Source organism: Calypte anna, chromosome 2, assembly GCF_003957555.1.
Source record: "Calypte anna isolate BGI_N300 chromosome 2, bCalAnn1_v1.p, whole genome shotgun sequence".
Taxonomy (NCBI): Eukaryota; Metazoa; Chordata; class Aves; order Apodiformes; family Trochilidae; genus Calypte; species Calypte anna.
The window spans coordinates 62,516,538-62,541,392 of record NC_044245.1 but is presented as its reverse complement, the minus strand read 5'-3'; the positions used below and the strand labels follow the sequence as shown (position 1 = coordinate 62,541,392).

General features: G+C 39.7%; 1 protein-coding gene across 1 annotated transcript in view; it reads right to left on the bottom strand.

Annotated features, from left to right (window-relative positions):
* JARID2 (jumonji and AT-rich interaction domain containing 2) overlaps positions 1–24,855 on the bottom strand; it is a 224,889-nt gene that overhangs the window by 40,273 nt on the left and 159,761 nt on the right. Inside the window, 2 exon segments of the mRNA XM_030444491.1 lie at positions 67–296; positions 10,697–10,873. Of these exon segments, the coding sequence (XP_030300351.1) occupies positions 67–296; positions 10,697–10,873 (407 nt within the window).

The window sequence follows — 24,855 nt, the reverse complement described above, 5'->3', positions numbered from 1 at the left end:
AAAACAGAGTTAGCACCTTAAAAGTCTGCATTTCCCATGTGTCCACAGTAAAGTACAATTCATTACCTGTTTCCTTAAGTCCTGAGCCGATCTATGAAGAGTGTGGTGGTTGTTAGCAGTGAGCCCTTTCGTAGAGGAGCCAGTGTTTGTAGCAGGATGGTGATTAGCAGCAGCCTGGTCTTTTCGGATCTCAGCCTTATTTTCGCTGTTCCTCTCCTTCCCTGGTGTGGCCTCTTTGCTTTTGTGTTTCTGAGCAGGTTCTTTCTCCTTCGATGATTTGCTGGACCCATTGAAAACTGAGAAGAGAGAAACATCAGACTATTAAAAAAAAAAAAAAAGAAAATGGACAAGATCAAAATCTTCATTCAAAACAACCCGATTTTCTTTGCTGTCAGTGTTGGCTATTTAGTGAACGTCTTCTTACACCTAAAGCAAAATCAATACAGAAATTGAAGCACTATTTTGCATATTATTAGCAGATCTACAAAGTATTTCCTTTGCTTGTTAACACACATTATCTTCAATATCCAAATGAAAACATACAAGGCATATTACCTAAATTTAGGCTTACCCGTTTATTTCACGTATTGTGGTTTTAATTAACTTTCTGTTGCTGCAACAATTCTAAACATAACCTAACCAGAAATAAGATTTTTTTTACATTAAAACAAGAGAATTATATTCAACAAAAAAGCATGTTTTGTTTCCACCAATATCCAAACTGCCAAGCCAAACTGACAGGAATTTGCCTCTAGCAAACAAAATGCAAATAAAAAAAAGGAACACAATAAAACTGTTCTAGAACATATCATATAAAGTAATGCTGGGACCTATGCTGAGTGCTCTAGCCCTCTGCTGAAGAGAAGTTATAAGAAAGCACAGAACAGAAACCATATCTGCTGGACAATAAATAGCATGCAAATGTATCCAAGTCTACCTCAGAGAGTTTTGTTTCTGTCCCTCTGCTGAATGTTTTAAGAATAGTCATTGCTGTTTTGTTTTAAGGAAACATGAAAAGCTGAGGTTAAATAATTTATATTTCTGTTTCCTTGTTAATAAAAAATGCAGTGAATTTATGTTAGTACCGTCCCCTCTTCAGTGATGAGTTGTCAAGAGCCCACACAACACTTGTGATACAACACCGACAATGGCAAGTGCCATCCTGCCTTTTCTACTCATCTACTCATGTGTTTTTACCCCTGCCTTTTTTGACATGGTTTAGGAAAATATTTAACAGGACATGTATCTGAAAATCATATCTTTTACACACAGTATTTTTATGTATAGAAACATTAACAAAATTAAGTTATTGTTTTCTTCTTAAATGAAAGTCCCCTTTTTGTCACTAACCATGATCTATTTATGATACACACATTTTTATTGTGAAGCTTAGCTGTCTCTACAGATGTACCCTAGTGTTACTGTAGTAGCAGGAGTAATAATAGAGTAATAATAAACAAACATCAATCCTGCTGGACAGAAGAGGGGCATTAAGCTGCATTTGAGTAGACACCTACCTCCAAACCTTCCCAACCCATCTATCTACCACCCCACCACACCTCTGAAAGCCGAACTCCAGCAAGCTCTTAATGAATTTGCTATTCAGGTCACTCATCATATTCAGTCAGTTACAAGTGTTGAAGGAGATTATGTAAAAAATGAAAAATTGCGATTGCTCTTCCTCCTGCCTTCCTTTCCTCTTGCATAAATTGAGTAAGAAGGAGAGAAGAGCTGTCAGCAGCAAAGTCACTGCAAATTCCCCTGTGGCTTTGTCACTACTGAGCTCAGGAGCAACTGGCGCTGCCCCAGCCAGCCGAGGATTTCTCTGTGATTTTGGTTGAAGTCATGTAACCTGCATGTCTCATTTCCAGTGATGGAACTGATAATAATTGCCTTCATGACAATACATTTATCCTCCTTTGTAAGGAGTTCTCACATCAGATGGAAGGTGCTACAGATGCAAGAAGCACGACTATTTATTTTTAGTAAGACATAGCAGAAACAACTGATGGCAGCTTTGTTAATATGGATTTCATCACTGCGAGTGATATTTTCCTTTGGAAGGAACAAATCATATATACTGATATACAGAAACATTCAGTCAGAGAGATTAGTTTTCTGTATTCAGTTTTCACTTTTTAAACCGAAAATTGCTAAAACAGAAAACACAGTCAAGAAGCCAAATTGTGCATTTTTATGGTTTACTGAAAAAAAAAAAAAAACACAACAAAAAAACCAGCAAACACGAGACAAGATATATTTTATATGCAACAGCTCATTAATTTTAAGTGTCGTGGGAACCCTGCCAGTTTTACCCTCTGACTAATTATCTTTTGTCTTAATTTGGAAGATTTTTGAAAAGGGAAAGAGAGAAACAGGAGAGAAAAAATGTTCAGTCTCACAGGAAAAGCTTAAAAAGCTTAAAGCAGCCTGAAAACACAATGAAAAGGGAGCGACACAGATGCAAACCAGTCCTCGTCAAGCTGTCCCTTGTTGAACAGTAGATGGTATCAGTTTCTGTTAAATCAGTGTTTGTTTCTTCCAGCATCTAGAATACTGTTATAACCAGACAGATAGGTATAAAAACCTTCCTGCAATAGTTAAGTTCTGCAAAATTCACAAAGGCACTATGTAAACAAGTATCAAAACAGTAACTTGAATAATTGCAATAACACTATCACAAGTCAAGCATTTAAGTGGGAAAAAATAATCTCCTGGACTATAATTTTGCTCCCATCTGAGTAAAAATGGAGAAGTAAACTATTTAGACAATAAATAAGTTATTTAGCATAATACAGGATTAAACACTGGCCCTAATAACTACCAAGGCAGTTCCATGTGAAGATGAAATTGCCAGGAAAAAATAAAAAGCATCCCCAAGAAATCTCATTGCTGAAGAACAACTGATAATTAGAGAGAAACACCCACTCCTCAAAGGAAAGAAATCAATAAAAATTCCAAAACCTGGTGTTAAATATTACTGAGACCAATTGATGATTTAGCAATAAAATAATTATTAATTCTTTTGCCTCTTCTTATGCAAGAGATTTCACTCTCCTTCATGTCTGCTAGCTCTTCAATACTTATAAGGCATTCAGAAAAGGTGTACTTTATGCTTTCCTAAGCCCAAATACAGCATTTTGTCCCAGCTATGGTCTCAGACCATACTAGACATAACTCTGACACACTTAATATCCAGTTCTGCTCTCAGTTCTTCCACATTAAAGTAGTAAGTTTCATCCTTGAAGCAATAATTTCATTAAAAAGCAAAAAGACAAAAAAAAAAAAGCCTGCAAGTGGTGAAACTCACGAGTTATGAGTTCATAAACCAGAAATCTTCTAGTCTTGAATTATGATTATTTTATGCTACTTTAATCAGCTCGATATTTCCTTTAGTTAAAGGCAAGAGCACTGCTAACAAATAATTAAAAGTGCAAGTAAATTATTAGTGTTCAGACACTTCAAACAGAATAAATTGATATCCTTTTCTCCATTATCTACCTGAATACTCATTCTCAAAATGCTGCATCTTCCAAAGCAATTATTATTATTATTAAGCTGAAACAATAGGAATCCCAGAGGGAAATTCTTGTGGGTCTTCTGGGTAGAAGTAATGATCAAACGCAAAGAAACTGAACCACTATATCCAAAACTCACAAGCACTTGGGATTTTTAAACCACTGATATAATTTATGGCAGCAGAGCAAAACCTTATGGCAGGCATGATCCCCACAGATGCACCACAGTGCTCTCTGCATCAGGGGAACTGGACCCCAGGCACCAATATTCACCCACGATCCCACACAGGGACTTAGAGGTATCTCATTTGAAACCATGTTAAAGAATCCCTACACAAACCAATGCAAACTGTGTAAATCGTGTGTGTACTAGGAGCAGCTATAATAATGGCTAAAAACATATTTTGATCAAGTAAAGCCACAGATGTGCTCAATTACTACAGATTAACTAAGCGTTTACGACAGGAATTGACACTGTGGTGGGCAATAAACATTTATTGTGTTTTCAGCAATTTTCTGAAGTATTCCTACAAATTAATTTGCACGCAAACATTTTATAGGATACATGCAGCCAGCCATCCAGATGCCAATTTATAATACGTACAATAGGCAGGCTTTCACTGCTTAAGCAGCAGAATTGCTGGACTGGGTTCAGCCAGCTGCTGACTCCATGGGTAAAGCTTTCTCTCCCAAGCCATCCTGGAGATTATTCCTGCACCAGGTCTGCTTAGTACTTGAGATAACAGAGGAGTCTGTTGCAGGAACATTAGCGTACTGATGTATGAACCCTTCTGCTTTATGCAAGCATCTGGAAAATGAAGGCATAGGCCATACATGTACACATATGCCTTGTGCTGCAGCCCCCATGCAGCATAAAGCAACTGATTTCGTATTCATAAAGCTATCCAAAACAAAGAGGGAAGATACGAGTGAAAGGGAGAAGTTTTGTTTTTAGGAGGAAAAAGGAACCTTGCCAATGCTGGGAACCCAAGCCAGCTATTCCAACGCAAAGCTCATGTTATTGCATAGATCATGTTTGGGAAGAGATGTAACATTAATCAACTTTCTGGCATTGAATATCCGTTACTTTACAAAAACATTCTTGTTCACATTAACTCAGTTTTAAGTCATTGCGAAAGCATTTATGTGGCTCTCAAACTGCCCTTAAGGACCCAGGTAATAATTCTTTTCCTCTCCCAGAGGAACTAAAACAATAATCTACTTCCATAAAACAGAGTATTTCAATACTGCCGATTGTTTTCCTTAAGTGTTGGCTATGTTCAGACTTCTATAAATCATTTCTAGAGACAGAAGTTGTCTTATGGAGCCCTCAAACACAACCTGCCTACTCAGGGTCAGTGGCAAAGGCATACTTCAGGAGAAAAAGACACGACAACTTCATATGAAAATGTGTGGTACTGCTGTTTCTTCACTTCTTCAGCCCTAACACAAGACTGCAATTTGTTGGTGGCCAACTCGGCAACAAAATTTCCATTGCTGCATGCTAACAGAAGTCAAACAGGAGAACTGGCAGACAACACTGAATTTATTTTTGACACTATCAGCAACACAGATCAAACCCTATGAGCACAGGAATATATTGGGCCACTGAAAAGAGCATTATTGGTATCAGACACCATGCCAGTGTTTGCAAAAATTCAATACCAAATGCCTCATCTTAGCACAAATTCATTACTCTCACCTAACCATTATGACACAAACATCCAAAGGGTCACTCACTAAGCAGCAAGTCTGTACAAGAAGTGTCTATCTGTTAGCACGAGTCTCTCACCAGGATAACAATTCTAATTTTTTGAGCAACTTCCAGCTCCCCTATTCTTCTCCACAGGTCATACATTTAGCTACTGAAAATCAGCAAATGCCCAAATGTGTTGTGCCTGATTTGCATATTTAAATATGTAAATTACAGCAAAAGGGGTAATTTTCATGTTACATATTTTTGCAGAAAAATTAAATGTGCAAAAATGTTTATTGCAACAATTACTGGTTCCATGGTCTTCCAACAAAAGGCTGTAAATCATCAAAATAATTGCCTAGCCATTAACTATTGTAACATTCTGCCTGAAATGTTGTCATTCTGCAGTTTAGCTGGATGCAAAAAGTACTTTTCTTCTAGATGTTTACCTCTACAAGATTAATTTCACTAGCAAAAGATGCATGAGCCTAAGACTCTTATATTCACACATCCACAAATGTCAAACTAAATAAAAAATTGCAATCACAAATCAGAATGTTCCTACAATACACCCCAACAGCAATGTATGTAGAAGATAGGCCATTTAAGCCCAAGGTATACATACACTGCATTGAATTCACTCCTGAAATGAGGGAAAAAAAAAAAAAAACAACTGCCTACGATCTTTGTTGCTACACATGTAAGGAAATTACTCTGCTAAATTATCCATTGCAAACTGAGAAGCAAAACCACCTCTACTTCTGGTGAGCGAGGAAGACAGCGCTGAAGAGGAGTATAGCATTTCTAGTGATGGCTGCTTACTACACACTACTGCTACTGCCAGATCTGTTTTGAAACTTGAGCTCTAAGAAAAAGGCGTTTATACAATTTTCTCCCCTGCTCATTTCAGGCAAAAGCCAAGCAGAGCAGTTTTTATCTGACCGTGTTAACAAAACACGGCGCAGTCCAGTAACCCTTTCTGAACCAGAAGTTTTTTGGCACAATGAAGCTGGTTTGCTCCAGCTAAGGAAACAAGACACCCCCCCATTCATGAAAAACTCTGGTCATAAATAATGATGGCTAACTCTGTGCTCCAAAATGTAAATTATAACTTAATTGTCCATCTCAGGCATCCAAAGACAAACGTAACATTCCCAGGCATGCTGGCCCAGATGTGCACTTCTCTCCACATTTGAAGTGCTGTGCTGGTGTGAGCAATGCCTAAATTTTGCAATCACCATTTTTGAGGAAAGTAGCCAACCATCATTAGAGGAATTGCAGCCTGCTGTGTGTTGTCTACGCAACTGTAGCTGTGTACACTGCTCCTTCTGAGTCCTCTTCCCACAGGCCCTTTTGAGTAGAGTAATCTCCTTTTGGTCTTGTGATGGGACTGATAACCCAGCAACACCCTAACTGCATCTTCCAGCTCCCCATCCCAGCCTAACAAAACATTTGGCACCTGCAAAAGTTTTCCTTCAGAAGCCTGCAGAGAAAAACCTTCCATTGTGCCACAGACTGAAATCAAAGTAGGATTTATTTAGTTGTGAGGAATTCAAAGAATTAATTTTGAAGAAACGGACACCTAAGCCTACCCACTTACCTACAACTTGGAATTTCCTCTGAGCAGCAGGGAGATGTAATTTAGTCTTGGTACCTTCCTGTCCCCCAGGGAAGAAGAGTACAGCTCACTTGTGGAGAACCTGCTTTCCCTGCACGTCAGCCTGCAGCAGCTGATGACTCTCCCTCCCTTTGCATAAGGTTTATTTTCTAATAGATCAATGTCTCTCCATCTCCTCCTCGGTGCTGGCCAGATGCCCTGTCATTCAGACCAAGGCCGAGAAGTTTCTCCCCACACCTGGCAGCTACACTGAAGAAAAACCACGTTGTTAAAGCCAACGTTCCTGCCTGCTTCTTCCATGGAATTCCTTGTGTTCAAAGCCATGTAATAGTCTCAGATGGAGTGATGGTCATTTGAGATGCGTACAAAATGCAGGCTGGAAAATACACATGTTGATCTAAGCAGCATGCAGGCATCCCATGGCTGAGTGTTCTGAATCTAAATGCCAAAAATTCCTACAACCCCAATTAAAAAAAGAAAAAAAAAAGCCAGTAACAAGTCTGCAATTACAACACAGTTGTCCAAGCCACTGCTATCTCTGCTGCAATATTCCACACCCCATCATCCCTGATTTTCCATATGTTAATTTTGAAATTCATCACAAACACACTTAGAAGATCTTAAGTTAAAAGGAAGCTTTGTGCTTTAAAAAGATGAAATCCTGACTGAAACAGCAAGGGGGATTACTCTATCCCAACTAAATGTTCGTATCATTTCTTAGCTGGAAAAATATTCTTCTGAAGTCAGTAGCTACATGGAGACCAAATGATTTAGTTGATTAGTTTCTGACCCATCATCATTTTAACCCCACTATAAATCCTAACTCAATTAAAATCATTATGATTAGAACCATGAGTTTCCACAATAAGTTTTAGAAAGCTTCTCACATCTCCCCCTCCTCAAAAGACATACATAATTAAAAGCACAAACCTCAGCCAATGTTATTGCTGAACTTTTCAGGAAAGTTATTAATGGTATTTTATGGTAGAGGTTAAGACTAGATGACCTCCTGGGGTCTTCTCTGACCTGAATAATCTATGACATGTACTTTGAGAGCATACCTTAATGAATAAACAAGTAACAATCATTCACAAATTTTACTCTCTATTACAAGAGAACAGTTCTCTTAGAAACAAAAAAATGGAAGTCTTTAGACAGTATATCCCTTCAGTGAGAATTGTTCACTGTAAATTTAAGCATGTTATAAAAAAGACAGTTATGGGAAGAGTTCATGCAGAATATCCCACGTGACCAGAACTAATAGTAATTTCTAACCAAGGCACAAAGCACCAATGACATCCAAGCCTTTATCTATGGCTAACATATCTTAACATACGTCAGACCTGGTCTAATCAGCTGAAATTTGGCAATGACATGAAACCAATTTTAAAGAGCACGACTCTGCCATTTTCCCTTGTGGCAACCACAGCAATATCTCAGAAACGGTTTAACCACAAGACTATTGCTGCCTGCACTAAGATAATGCACGAAGGAAAGACTTGCACGTTCACTACACGTCCCTGATCCACACTCCCATGATTGCGGGGGATAAACACTTCTGCCAAACATTTTACTTTGCTTTTAACAGTTGGATATGTGAATTGCCACGAAAGAAAGATGAAAAGGCAGAGGTAATAATCCGATGCTTTAATTAAGCACTAATGTTGGAAAGTGACAAGTCAGTTGAGCTACTTACTTCATTTCATGCAGCAAGCTATGCCACGTTACATGTGGTTCATATTCATACTTCAGCATTTTTGATTGAGTCAGATGTCCAAAAGGTGGTTCAAAGTTTTAAGAAATTGTGGTGGTCAACCCTAATAATGCCCCATATTGGCATCAGAAGAGGATATTGACAAATGACTCCACTCAGGAAAATTGTTTGGTCCCCCATTCAGTAAAAAGCAATCATTTGATACTGTCTAATGACATGCATCAAGCTCTGAACCTTTGTTGTTATATGTCATAGCAAATGCTTTGCATTTTCAGGTTTAAAGTGCTTGACTACACATTGTATATTAAAAACAAAAGACTTCCAATTCATTAAAAATAGTCTCTCACGCTAGATTAAGTTCATTTGGTGCTCCCATCCCTGGTCTGACTTTGTGTGTGGTCTCATTTAAAACAGACACACATGAACTAGAACCAACCTTATTCACAAGAAACAAAAATACTATTGGCTGTCAACCAAAATAACAGACACTGAAAAATGGTAATACTCCTGGGTAAGGAAATTTTAATTTAAAGAAGAAAAAAAAAAGGAAAAAAGAAAAACAGAAATTACAATGACGAAGAAGAAGCAGCTGCTTTCTCTGGGAATTCCTGTTTCATCACCTTTGTCAAAACATCTCACATTATCTCACATATTTTATAAAGGTCTTTTGCAGATCTATTAAAGCAGCAGCTTCATTTATGCTCACTCTGAACTATATTGATAAAGATTATGAAGCCATTAGATGGCTCATTAAATTTGCCTTTACTTACCCCCAATTAAGATTTCAGGTGTCTCTGGTTTTGAGCTAATTTCGAAGTGGCTGCCATCTGGGACATTCTCAAGGAACATGATCGCTCCTTTTGTAATGATGTATTACATTAAAAACTCTAAGGCAGCAGTTCTGTTACATGCAATCTCATTTTCCATATGCAGTGTCTTGTGCCTCCTATTTTGGGGGGTTTATTTAGAAACCAAGTGCTAAGTTTGATCCATAGCTTTTACAGTGTTAAAGCTCCTGCTCACAGCTGACAGTTTGCCTGTGCTATTAGGCATAACATCCTTTTGCACCTCTCCACAAATGGTTCACAGAGAGCTTGAGTGTGCAATAAAACCCAGCTTCAGATATAGTAATTAAAAATGATTTTAGTAACAAAAGTTGTCCTTTACAGAAAAGTCCCTTTTGAAGAGCAGATATGGGGACCAGCACAGTAACTGGTATACACCAATCTCTTCCTTAGAGCAAAAAGTAGTATGGAAGAACAAAAAAATCTGGCACACATCACAGCTATTTCTCAGAAGCATGCTGTAGAGAGACTTGCCTCTTAATTCTTCCTCCTAAGAGCAGGAGAGCAGAATGGGCAGCCACCAGAAGGAAAGATTTTGATGGTTAACTAATACTGTGGAAGGGAAAGGAGAGCACAGGCTCCCTTTTGAAATTATCTCAGGCAGATAGGGCACAGAGCTGTTAGGATACAAGAGCTCTTGCTGGAGGGAGAACCACATCACACAGGACTTCAGCAGTAGAGCACTACAACAGGCTCAGAAATTTTCCACCATGGCTTTTAAGTCTTCCATTTTACACTGGGTGATGTTGGCAGCATGCACAGATTCACTTACCAAGATATGTAAGGCACAGAGATGTTCTGATAAAAATACTGTGTGATGAATGCACCTCTTGTTGATTTGCAAAGAAATAACTGACTTGAACAAGCTGCTCCTGTATAATCTTTCAATCAACAACAAGACTGCAGAATCTTAAGCTACTGCAATCGTGGTATCAATATTGCATGTGAGAAATCAAGTGGTGCCCATCATGCATTTTGATAACACTTAGGAATGCTTATATTTAACTTTGATAAAATAAAGCAATTCTAGATCAAACAGCACTCTAAAAAAGCCAGAAAACCAGTGACTGTGTCTAGACATATATGCGTGTGCATGTAACACCTGTGTGTGTACAATTCCAGTTCTGCCACAGAGTTCAGATTCTCAGGAGAAATAGGTTAAAGTAGAAGATGCTAACACTACATCTCTGTCCATTTTCCCATTATGTCTCTTTTTTCACTCCAACCCAGAAAAAGATTAACTACACTTAGTACACAAATTCCTTTACTAGTCAATGCAGGACAACAGGACTATTTAGGACCTACCTTGCCCATTTGGTACTTGTTTATGCGTTTTCCCTTTCCTGGGGGTTGACTGGCATGATGATGAAGCATTATTTGTGGCTGTTTTTGTGTCCTCTGTCTCCTCCTCCTCCTCTTCTTCATCCTCATCATCCTGAGAGCTTCCAAAATATACCATGTTGCTGGGCAGGGCTGGAGAACCTGATAATTAGAAAGAAATGGTTCTTTAGCATCATTACATTCACTTACTGCACTAAGCAGTATTGATCATAACCTACTTAAGTGTTATGCATATCAAGGGATTCAGATGGAAGGTCACACTAGTGCATGACTAACTGGAGGGTTTTTATTTATTAATTTTGAACAACAGGATATGTGTATGAGCTTGAAAAGCAGGGTTTCCCCTTCCACAAGCACATTCTATTCATACTTCTGGCAATCAGTCTTGCTACAAGCCCTAATTAATAGCTTTGTGTATTCAGAGAAGGACTAATGCACATGCTTAATTTCAGGTGCATGCTCAAGTGCCTTGTTGAAGTCTTAACACACAAACCAGAAAGCTTGCAGCCTTTCTGAACTCCAGTAAAAAAAAAAGTTTACAAAGCAATCTGCACCCCAGTTATATTTTTAGGATAATATTATAATGAAATACTAGCATTTAAACTTCACAGAGCTTTACAGACCTCTACTGAACTGTACACAATGCTTTACAGTATTCTGGCTCAGTTTTAAACAAAACCTGAGACACTGAGATGTTTAAATTTGCCCAGCAGGTTCCTAGCATAAAAGAAAAGAGCAAAGGTCTCCTAATGCCTCCTGTGCTCCTCTTGAGAGGATGTTGCTTCTCATCTCTTGCTTACTTCCCTTGATGATCCCCCTAACCTGTCTTGTTTGCACACAGGTAAGATACAACATGCAGTTCAGTTAAGGAGAAATGGAGATTCACAAGCATAACAGCAATACAGGGTTGCAATTTAAAAATAACTCTTGCACAGAATTTCTTTCACATGTGTCATGCAGCAGTGTATAGGTTTCCCTGCACCACATCAGGACTACCTGCTATGACTGTACCTACCTAATAATTAATTTTAAATGCACAAATGCTGCTCATAACTAATGGGTACTTTCCCTTATGCCAGATACTAGTTTCCACTTCGAAGTAAGTCTCTCTGTCCCCTGGAGGGACAGTTGCTCTAGCAGCCCTTTACATTTCATACAAAGATATTTTTCTTGTGTGAAGGAATAAAAAAAGTCAGTAGAAGTGGAGAATGGGGACTCCTCACTTCAGTTGTCTTCCTGTAGTTAAATAAAGGACAAAGACAGCTGGGCTCCAGACCAACAACACAAGGTAATGGTGATTTGGCTGATGCTTCCTTAGGAAACATTTCTGGCTTCAAGCTCTTCAGAACAGAAAATCTGTGTTTTGTTTGGTTGTTAGCTGCTGGTGTTAGTGCCAATAACTAACTAAAGTTTATTTTTGGGTTGCATATTTCCTGCTCCCAATAGGTTTGTACAAAGTACTCTTAACTACAAAAATTACATTTTAATGAATGGATACCTAAATATGGCACAAACCCCACGATAGGTTGTTTCTGCAGTGAACTATCCTAAGTGTACTGATTTTGGTTGTGATGGAGTTAATTTTCTTTATAAGTAGCTTGTATGGTGCTTTGTTTTGGATTTGTGACCAAAACAGTATTGATAACACAGGGATGTTTAGCTACTGCTGAGCAGTGTTTGCACAACATCACGGCTTTTTTCCTTTTTTATTTTTCCCCCCCTCCTGTTTCTCATGCTGCCCTGCCAGTGAACAGGCTGAGGGTGCACAAGAAGCTGGAAGAAGACATTGCCAGCAGGACAGCTGAACTCAGCTGAACCAAAGAGATATCCCAAATGCATATAATTGTGCTCAGCAAAAACAGTTTGGGAAGATGGGCTTTTGGATGAAGCCCTCCTTTCCTGGAAATGGACAGGGGAGAGTGAGTGAGCTGCATGAGGCTCAGCCCACACTGTAAAGATATTTGCTCTTGGTCTCCATACCAACCCTTTTGGGAAAGTGCCTGCCTTGGGGAGAAGAGAGAAACTCTCCATTGGCACCCATGCTGTGCATGGATAGTAGCACTGGGACAGCTGGGGAAACACTGCAGCAGCACCTAGGCCATGACAGTTCTTTTACCCTGAAATAATGTACATATTAATCCATCCAACCTAGACATGTACAGACACATATGATTATCCTAGCGGGAAAGCCTTTTGTTATGCCACAATTTCAAAGTGTTCGACACTGTCCTTGCATAATATCCTGGTCTATAAATGGGAGAGACACGGAGTTGACAGATGGGACCACTCAGTGGATAAGGAATTGGTTGGATGGTTGCAATCGAAGAACTATGGTCAATGGCTTGATGTCCAAATTGAGAGCAGTAATGAGTGGCATTCCTCAGGGGCTGGTATTGGTTCTGGTGCTGTTTAGTATCCTTGCTGTTGGCATGGATGCTGGGATTAAGGGCACACTCAGCAAGTTTGCAAGTGACACCAGGCTGTGTGGTGTGGCCAACACAATGGAGGGAAGGGAGGCTATCCAGAGGGACCCTGGCAGGCTTGAGAGGTGGGCCCATGCCAAGGAAGGTGATTCTCCCCCTGTGCTCCACTCTTGTTAGAGAGTGCTCCCATCTGGAGCACCCAACTCAAAAAGGACATGCAGCTGTTGGAGCAAGTTAAGAGGAGGGCTGGAGCACCTCTCCTACAAGGACAGGCAAAGAGTGTAGGGCTTGTTCAGCCTCGAGAAAAGAAGGCTCTGAGCAGATCTTACAGCAGACTTGCAGTTCCTGAAGGGGCCTACAGGAAAGATTGGGGGGGGACTTTTTACAAGGGCGTTGAGTGATGGGACAAGGAGTAATGGCTTTAAACTGGAAGAGGGGAGATTTAGGCTATACATTAGGAAGAAATTCTCTAGTGTGAGGGTGGTGAGACACTGGCACAGGTTGCCCAGTGGATGCTCCCTCCCTGGAAGTGTTCAAGGCCAGGCTGGATGGGGCTCTGAGCAAACTGGTCTGGTGGGAGGTGTCCCCACCCATGCAGAAGGCTTGGAACTGGATGATCTTTAAGGTCCCTTCCAACCCAAACCATTCCATGACCTATGAATCTCTAATACAGACTAATGAACAAATAAAGATTGCTGACATATTTCAAGTCATGGGAGCTGTAGCAACCTACAGAAACAAAAAATCTTTGTGGTTTTTATGGAAGCCCAGAACTTTTTGGCACACTCTAATCAATCAACAGTTTAAAGGTGGTGACAGGCTCAGTAATTCTGCTTGGAAGTGAGCTCTAAGTATCAACAGCAAGTAACTAGAAGACTCCAAAGCAGTCCCTCTAGGGCAGTATGTCCTGAAAAATAAATTAACTTTTTTTTTTCCCCCTCCCACTTAGGTACCCCAGTCTGTGGTATGCATTCAGAGGTTATTAGCTCTGCAAGTCTATACTGTGCATCAGCTCTAATCAGGATCTGAAGTGTGGCACCGTCAGTGCATTAATGCATCGATAAATTATGTCAGTAAAAGAAACTTACTGTTAGGAACTCTCAAAATTAGATTTAAACACAGACTGAAATCTATTATCATTAAGAGAAACAGTTCAGAAATCTTATCCAAGACACTAAAATAGGAGACTAGCATCTATTCTCTAAGCCTCATCTTCCCTATGGTTCCACATACCTGAGCTTTCTTGTTAGCTGCCTTGAACAGCAACCAGCAAAAAATTACCTCTGCAATGGAAATGTTGTTTTTAAATTGGCAATCTTATGACTTCTATAGCACAGAATATAGTACCGTGTCATTCTGCTTAGAAAGGAGGGAGAGTCTAATCCAAGTGAGAGACCAGATAGAAACTTCATCTAACTTCTGGTATTCAATCATTGTAATGTCAGTGCATAAATCTTCAGTCAGAATGACTGAACTATGAACAACAATGGTTAAATTGCATTCCTGGAACAGCTGGGACTGTTTGGGAAGTACATTTTCAAGGAAGCTAGACTAGGAGCATCCAATAACACAGAAGAGTCCTGCTACCCCTCACTTAACTGATTTAAGTGCTCTGGATTATGAGACGTGGGAGAAAAAAAGCTGGCATTCAGCCTGTGTTGCCTCCCCTGCACACCCCCACCTTTCCCTATGTATTTATTAAAGTTGACTTGCAAAACAGAAAGCAAGGAAAAAAGAAAAAAGAAAAAAAAAAAAAGAAAGAAAAAGGAAAAGAAGAAAAAAAGAAAGAAAAAAGAAAGAAAAAAAAAGGCTTGTGCATTTTTGCTGTGTTTAAACATTGAAATGGATGGAAGACTCTGAAAGAAATCTCAGAGCTTTGAGCTTTCTTGCTTACTTTTTAGATTAGAAGTAGTTTTATCATTGTCTTATCGTTCTCTTTTATTATATGATTTCAGTTCTAGAATAGCCTCAAATACTGAGTATTTGCTCACAACTATGGGCCGAGGTGGTTAAAACCACTTTCCTTTAAGCCTATGTAGATAAACATGTCTAGAAAGCTAAGAAAACTCGTGTGAAAGACTGAGACAGTCTGCTCAAGCTCAAGATACTGCAAATTCCCTTTATGAGCAAACTGAAGGAAAGACCAGCCTGTAAACACTGTGATTTCATTTAAGTTAAAAGAATGACAACTATGTTGATTACCTAACACCTATTGTATGTAAGTATGAGTGGTTGATGTACACTGGTGTATTACACCAAGTAGAAATCTAAGAGAACTCCCTCAAAACTCCTCTTACAGAAATAAAACTCAAGACTTCTCACCACTGAAGAACTAATGAAGCCCATATGAGCAAAGCTGCACCAGTAAGTGGAGGTTAGGTCATCACTTACCTTATTATCATAAAGATTTCTTTCCTAAATACCCCTCATCATCTTTGAGACTAGGCAGGGATGTGTATATGATGCCACAGTTTTCCTCAACAGGGGACTCTGTTTGTTTCTCATAGCTGTAAATTTATTTAAATCACACTAAGTAGTGTTTCTGTTGACAGAAATTATTAAGTCAGTTTGTTTTTTCCAGCTGTATCAATTGGACTGACAAAATATATTGCCCTTCCTCATAATCTGTCCTGCCTTCATCTTAAGTTAAGAGCATCTTGGCTTTCCTTACAGATAGACTTCACTGTTGCTGCTCTCAGATTTCTCTGCATGTAACAGATGTTAATAATGAAAATTATGAATGACAGCAAGATTATAAAAGCCCTCCAAAAAGACATAAGAATAAGGAAAACTGTATGCTATTCTACACATTTTTGGTCTGGATGCACTTAGCAACAGAAACCCATGGGGCAGCTATGCCAGTTCATTCTTACACATATTTTGACAGCCAGACAGCAAGAGTAAACATGAGCAATTATCCCTTCCTCCTCTTCCTCTTGACCTGCCCAGCATCAAGGTGTAATTCTCAAAGGGCAATCTAAAGAGTGACTTTAGAATTTAAATAATAAGTAACAGCAAAAGAGTTGCAATGCTCCAAACAGCAGGCAACATTTGCACCCAGGAGGTGATGCACCCAGTTCTCAGCACGATAGGTATGTAACTGCCTCCTTCCTCAGTTTCCATTCCCAAGGAAACAGCAGAAAAAGATTTACTAGGGAGTTATGAGAGCTCATGGCTGTACTGAATTTTACAATTCTCCTTCTGTGCCAGCAGCCCCCAGGTTGTGCAGGCAACTGCTACCACAGAGAGTGAATGAGAGGAGGGAGCAGGGAAGCAGCCTTCCAGCACCTGGTTTAAGCAGAGAATCTCACCCTGTCATACACATGATCAGCAGGTGTCTGAAAAATCTGCTCCCTCAGCAAATTTGATGGTAATCTAGAAAACAAAATTTGCCTCCCTACCTCTTATATAGAAGACATTTCAGGCAAGGAACCATCTAGACTATGGCTGCATGGACATTTTTCTTGGCATCAAAAATGGCCCACAGATCATATACCCCCATCTGACTTCTTATTTTCAGTCCTGTGCCACCACCTTGACTGGGGCAGTATAATTTTTTCTGGGGCCATGTGGTAAATCAGATCAGGGAATTGATTCAGATTTAAATTCCAGACTAAGGAAATTAAAGTCCACTAATAAATGCTGTAACTGTAATGTAATGTTACAAGCTCTCAAGTAAAGATTTAGAAATTTTCTGTGTACACTTCTTCTTATTGAATGTTTAGCTTAATAGATCACTTTAAGTTTTTAAAGAAAACATGAAACACAGCACGTTTCCAACCTGTTGTAGAAGGCTGCACACTTTACATTCTATCCTGATGATAGATGTCTGTGCACATGCTTCCTAAATACTTTTTCCCCCTTCAAGCCAGCTAAACTATTTTGCATTGATATTTGTATAAAAGCATGTGCCACCACCAAAGAAGAGGACAAAGTGCTTTCAACACAATGGACAAGAAGAAAAATCCATGGCAGATGGCAGCTGAAAGAAAGGGCATGCAGCAGCAGAGCAGAAGAGAATGGCTCAAATATGCTGGTGTTGGACACCAGAGGTGAGTGGTGAGAGAAAAGTTAGCAAAAGGACACAGACTGCAGAAGCAATGGGAGGGTGCTGAAAGAATTACTGACATTAAATAGCAACAAATACAGTGAAGTGGGCCCGACACCTTGTACTGGCCAACTATAGAAGGGGTATCTGTCTGATAGTGCTGTCCACCTGCTGCCCTGACACGTGCTGCTCACCTTTTTCTGCTTAACAACTCACTGATGACTAAGAGGTGAGAGCAGAAAAGCTATGGACAAGGGCAAGCAGCAACCTAATGAACCACTGTGACAGAATAAGGGATTGCAAACCACAAGGAAAGCTCAGATAGCTAACAAAACCCCAGGTACCCTCTCCTCACCAGCATCAAAGCAGGAGTTACTGTTTCTGTAACAGACATCACCGTGCATGACAAATTTTGAGAAAATCATTAATAGTGATTTTTCTTTGTTAAATTCATTCATTGTGGTTACAACGAATTATGAATTATTGCAAAAAGGGAGGATACTCAGCTCTTTTAAAAATGAGGTTTGAAGCATGTTTGGCAACTCTTTACCTCAGTATCTCCAGCTTCATTATTGAAATTCTCTTGAGTATTTTTGTCTTCCCTCCCATTGTGAGAGCAACACAAAAGAAAACCTAACTATATGGGAAAAACAATTACCACAACTACACACAAAGTGTTGTCTAATGCATGTGAAAGGATGACAAATGTATTTTATGTCCTCTGTTATAATAATTTGATGCTTGTACAATAACTATAAAGTAAAATACATTTTTTCAAGTCATGGTGCTGCTTTTAGCAGTTTTCTTGGAAAGATGTTACCCTCTGCATGAGCAATATTCAGGCTTGCTAGTAAGAGTAGGCAGAATTGATTCTGAATCCGCACATACAGATGTGTTGACCTCAGCAGCAAGTAACTGATTAATGGAACAAACTATAGTCTTTTTCAACCATTTTATTTGACTAATGAGGTTATTAAATATTTTATTTGACAAATGTGTAATTTTCCTTCCTAAATTACAGTATGTTTTCTTTCTCATTAACTTTTGTCTTGGACCAGTTAAGCATACTAAAAAACCTTCTAAATTTGGATTTGAAGAGTGGAATCAGAAGTATGGAAAGTGCATGTGCTTTGCCAAAAGTACTATTTCATTACTCTTCAGAATTAGCTGGCAGTGTTTCTGCAATATTTACTGAAGTACAAACCAAATGTTTTCATCTGGACAGGATTCAAACCCTGGTATGTTACAACCACAACAAAAATCATCTCAGTCCAAGAGCCTTCTCTGCGATTTGGGCTGTGGTTTCTGCAAAATTGGAGGATCCTTCTCCATGAATTATTTACACCAACTCCCCCTCTAGCTCCTTTTTTTTTTTTTCCTCCCTCATAACAATTAAACGTAACCCAGATGTGCTTTGGAAAAATCTTGAAAGCAATTTGAGACATCAGAATGATTTAAGTAGAAGGAAGGTCAAGGTATGTGGGATTTAAGCTTGCCCTGATAAACATATGGCATGCCAAGTCCTGTAACAAGCCATGTCCAGAGGTTTGGCTTTTCCTCTGACACACAGCCTTAATTTGGGGCTGTATGCAGGTGAAAAAACTTGCCTCTCAAATGCTCCTGATGTACTGGCATCTCAATGCTTAAAAAGTTTAGGGCCTGCTTCTCATTTATTACATGTCCTAGTTATGAAGTTTTGGCCAGACAGGGTCTGGTTCCTGAACTGCAAATAAATGTAATTTATGCCAGCACTTTATGCTTGTTTCACAGAGCAAGGCTAAAAGAGAATGAACTGCATAAACTCTACATGTAGAGAACTCTATAAAGAACAGCTCTATCACACTTGTCTGACTCCACTTGCTGGAAGGAGGAAAAGGCCATCCCAAGTACAGAAACAAAACAGAGCTCCTAAATACACCACTGCTGTCCCTTCCCCTGCCATTGTATAAATCACAAGATGCTTAGTGCTATGGCTAAGTTATTGGCCAGTGTAGTGACATAAAATCCATCCTCCTCAAAGCCATAGAGCTAAAACCAAAAAAAAAAAGCCAAAGAAAATCATTCCTTTTTTAGGGAAATGCAGTAGGAGTGGGGAAATGTGTGGATCTTCACAGAAAAAAAATAAGGTTCACTTTCCAAAGTCAGCAAAAGGCACACCAGAGTGTTAAAAAAACCAACAAGTAGAGTGCTTTCCACTCCTGTGATTCATATCTGACAATCTCAAGGTAATTTAGCTTCACTAGCCTGGTTAAAGTCAGAGGCAAACCTCAAAACCAAACCTTCAGACACAGACTTCAACCTCCACTCTAAATGAGACAAGTCTGCAAATCCCAAGCCACCATGCTGCCATTCCCAGAAGGTTTCCCGAGGTCCCTGAGAGATCCTGAGGCCCATTCTTAGCAAAAAAGAATTCTTTCCCAGAGCACTGAACCTACGGTAGATTCACAAGTTAAAGGAGGCTGACAGGTTTCTAACTGGGAGGAAGGGCACAAATTGCCTTTCCCAGAATATTTTATTTTGCCCACCTGGATGCTGGAAACTAGAGGTTTTGAAGCACTGTTAATGCCATCAAAGGATTTGGATTTTATGCCAGTAGCTCACCCATAATCCACGTCCAGATAAGTCAATCCCAACACACAGAGTTAAATATTTCTCCTCATTTTACAGAAAAACTAAGTAGCTTGCTGAGGGACTCAGAGAGAGTCTGGCAAACACAAAGGCTGAACCACTACATTGGTTTCAAGAAGCTCATTTCATCCTGTGGCTTTCTGCAGGGGTACACACTGGAATCATGAACATCAGAAAGGGGCCTCAGAAGAGGAAAATCACGGTAAAACCTTGATTTAGCTGCAGTAATACACACACACTACTCTCTTGCATTCAGTAGCTCTTGCACCTCGTAGGCACAAACTGAGATGAAGAGGTCCCCTCCACTGCATGCCTGGAGGGATGAGCTCCCAGCAGTGCTCTCCAGTGAAGGAGGAATGGCCACAGTGTTGGTTGCCAGACCCTCCCTATATACTTGACACATGTGGTTCTAGCTGTGAGCCCATATATCCCCTTCCCCCTGACAGCACTGATTAAATTACTCTTATCCTACACCAATGTAGGAGTGAGTTACAAGACCAAAGCAGCATATTCCACAGGTGGACTAAATGGTTTCATGTATGAGATATACCTCTTCTTTTACACTTCAGTATTACTCCGAAATTTTAAAGAATTTAAAAGTTGTGAGATTATAGTTGTTAAATCCAAACTTATTTTTACTAAATGGCTTGTGTGATGAAGTTTCTACACCCCAAAGTTTAATCTTGTGTTTTCAATACACTCTAAAATTTCAGTCTCAAACATGAAAGTATTTTAAAATAAAATTGATAAGAAGTCTTCCTCTATTATTTTCAACAAATTAATGTAAATCTTCATGTTTTAGTATTATTTTGCAATTATAAAACTTATCTCGACTGCAAAGTAGCTCACATTTTTGGACAACGTCAGCATTTCATTGCTTAGCTTCCAGCCCTATCAAGTTACTGTGCTATTTTATATGCTTACTCAGATCTGGTGTGCATGTCCCCACAGTGGTAACACGCTCCCTTGGAAGCCTGGGAATTCAAGAATGTGACTGATGCAGCCACCAGCTCTCAGAAAGGCCACTGAATGTATTGATATGGAATTACCAGGCAAATGTACCTTCTGCCTCATTAAAAGCTACACAAATTAATGGCCATTTTCTAACTCTCAAAATTAAGAGGTCCTAAGGTTTTGGTCTGGAGGCGTCTGCTGCTGGTAATAGAAAAATCTCTGTAGGTATCTACTGGCACAGACAATAATATGCATCCCAAGATATGAGAAACTGGCATCAAAAGACCCCCAAGCCTACCAACTAAACAAGGTGTTTACAATGAAAAAGCCTGCTTAAGAGCAAACTGCAAGTTTGGACAAACATGCTGAAGTGAAATTTTCTATTTTGGTTTTGCCTAGTTGTAGGAAATCATCACATTTTTAAGTCATTGCAGTACTCAAAGAAAATGAACACTCATGTTTTGCAGAACAGTTGTTAGAAGCATCTGAAAACTCAATTTGTGAGATCTCAATTAAACCCTCTTCTCTTTAGGAATCCCTGAGATTCTCTAGCATGTAAATCCCAGAGTCCTGGCTTAATTAGAAAACTGATCATGGGAAAACTTCTTAAAATGTAAGCTCCTAATCACAGCCTTCCCGTTATCACCTTTTGCGAAAGATCCATTGCTCACAGGGAGCTGTTTCTTCTTCACTCTACCCCTATATTATTCCACTTGCTACATTTTACACCTGTGAAGAATTACAGAAAGTAAAGGTAACTTAAATGCACCGTGACAGAAGCTAGTAAGAAAATACTGATCAGAGGCAGAAAATCCAGCAAAAGTGAAAGCTGTTGTACAACTGCACAGAGATGTCATACTCATGTCTATGCATGCTGCTGAAAGATACTAATTATGCTTCTGGCAAAGGGCATATGGGCTCCTCCAAAGAAGCTATTTAAAGATAAGAATGCTGCAGACAAACACTTCAGAGATATCTGCACTATTCCCTTCCTTATGTTAAAAATTCTAGGTCACTTTTTAAAAATACTAAAAAGCAGGGAAGCATTGTAAAATCTAGTCAGTGAGATGTATTCTAGGCTGCCCAGATAATCATCAACTGTTACAGCTTTTTCTTTCTGCTTGGTTTACCTGTTAAAAAGTAATTAGTACATTGTATTATCAAATCAAGGGTTCAAAACCCAAACTAATTAAAAATATGTCTAAAGCCCCAGTATTCTGGATAACAAAACCAAGGAGGTGACCTTAGTTAAATAATGTCTCTTTGAAATTACAGAACGCTAAGCAAAAAAAAGAAAAAAGAAGAAAACAAAGGGGAAAAAGAAACCCAAACCAAACCCAACCAACAACAAGAGCAAAAACACCAAGGAGATAGGAAAGGGCCAGGTACAAGAGACTCCTTTTACTTAATATAGGACTATACAGGCAAGGGCCTTTCTTTCACATTGTTGCATAATAGTATTGCTCCACCACTCACAGAATGTAGTTGCTGCAGCTTAAAATAAATCCCCAGAGTACAAGCAGTGAACTTCCAGCAGTGACTGGGATTTTTAAGTTTCTCCTTTTAGAAAAAGAAAATCAATGTCCACATTGACATGCTCTCACTAATTTACACCATGCTTCCGGCACTGCTACTGTGTGTGGTGGAACAAGGGCAGAGACATGACCACAGAGCTGCTTTCTCACTGGTCCTGGAGAAGGCTGTCTTGCTGAAGAAAAGCTTTGACCATGAATGCAGGGACTAATACAATAGGAGGAGCATTTTGAAACACTGGGACCTAAAAGAATCCCAGCTTTTTTGTCTCAACAAACAACAGTATTACTGTCCTTGATCATATCACTACTAGACTTAGTACTAAGCAACTTCCAACTTGCAGAGCTCTTATTTCCATGTAATTGTGTGACACATTTCATTATGAGAGTGCAAACTACCAAGGCTGGACAGACATATCAGGACAGAACTCAGAAAAACCACACGTCCCACCATGCAAGCAATTTTGAAGCCCTCAATACTTCAATAAATAATAGCACACAGGTTCAAAATCAAAATAATCTCCTTCCAAAACCAACCAACCAACCAACCAAAAAAAAAAAAAAAAAAAAAAAAAAAAAATATCACAAATCCTCCCTGTGCAGGGTTTAAGTAAGATGCTGGCTCTTCCCTCTCCAGGCTCGCTGGATACCACCAGAAGAACAGCACCAAACCAAGGGTGCCAGTGCCCTGGATGGCTATTTCCGGGACCTTTCTGGAACTGGATGCACTAGTGCACTGCTCATTGAACTCCACACAAGCATATTAAGAACCAGCTTCCACATTCTTTTTTCCAATGGATCCATCAAGAAAGACCACCACCTGGAGATAAACCCCCTGAGGGACCAAACCTGCACACTCAGGCAGCAGCTGGGGCATCCTGGAGGACACAGGAGCTCAGACACCAAAGCCAGAACCATGCTAATAGCAACAAACATACTTCCTCAGGACACAGCCAACCTCCTGCTCCTCCACAGGTAGCAGATCCAAGATCTCCCCTCCTGTTTTTTCCAGCTCTTTTCCGGCTCTATACAGGGGTAATGGAGCAATAAGCTCATGGGGGTGTTGAAACAGAGAGCTGATATTTTTCCCTTTCTGCTTTTCTTCAGCCTGTTTAAACAGACCAAGAACATGCCATGTGTGGCACTCAGAGCAGATTTTCCCTTGTGGTTTTAATATAATTGTAATTGGGATCTTGCCGTATGAATGCATGTGTTGTCTGAAATATATGAGTACTCCTGCATATTGAAGAAATCAGGAATGAATTGTAAGTTCTTAATTGACAGTACAAAACATCAATTATTCTACAGATTAATAACAAAGAAGAAAATTGCAGGTGCAAGAGCTAAACAGCTACTGATTAAAAGAAAATTTGAAAAAAAAAAACAAACCCAAACCACAAACACAAAACAAAACACAAATCTTCTGAATGAAGGACAAAAGTACCCATGCTTCCCATTTGCATTGTTAAAGCAGAATGCTAAGAGACAGTAGGAAACAAAGATGGATATAAATCACATCCCAACACAGGTTGCCTTCTTTTAAGTGCAAGTGCCTTTAGAGCTATAAATAACACGTGCTTAGTTAGCAAGCAGTGGAAACAAGTGTGTGAAGGCAGCCATGTGTGCTCACACACACACACACACACACACACACACACACACACACATATCTATACATACACACACACAACCCACCAGAATTTTCCCACCAACTCCTGTGGCAGTCGGCCCAGATCACAGCAGTGACACGCTGCCAACAGACTGATCAACCTCACAGCAGATTTAATTAGAAATACATTTCCACAGATTAAATTTCAGAGGACTGTGATGCCACTATAAAAATCTATCAGATTCTGCTCCTTGCAATCTTTTAAACGAACACGAAAGCTAGCAAACCACTCCTTCCATCCTCTCACTTTACCAGAAGTCCCAACAGGATGAAGGCTCCATATTGGGCCAGAGTCAAGACAGATGTATTAGCAATCAGACTAAAGCTACCACTAGCCTACAGAATCCCAGAAAAGAGGGAAAAATAAATGAAACCATGCTGCACTGAGGTGAGAAAGCCTCAAGCAAGAAGCTACAGGTGGTGTTGACCATCACTGCTCACAGCAGAACTCAACTCAAACAGAAGCTTGATGGATTCAATCCACTAGGTAAGACTTTTGCAGACAAGCCCTATCAGTAACAAATGCCCACCCTTTCAGTGGGTAGTGGGAAAAAAACAACATCAAGAAGCATCATTCTAGCACATCAAGGATGGAGCAGTGACTAGATAAGGGGGCAGGGGCATCTGCACAAAGAGATACATACCACAAGATCTCATATGACAGCTGGGAGGTTAAACTGGAAGATCCTGTCTTCAGTTCATGATTTGGAAGGCAGGGCCATGGGAAGGCCCAAGAAAAATGACCATTCAGATACAGTCTCCTTCTTTAGCTTAACCTGGACAGTCAGCAGACTCCATACTGAAGTCCCCAAGTCTGACACACACCAATGATCCCAGACACACACTGTACAACTCCAGCCAGGCTCAGG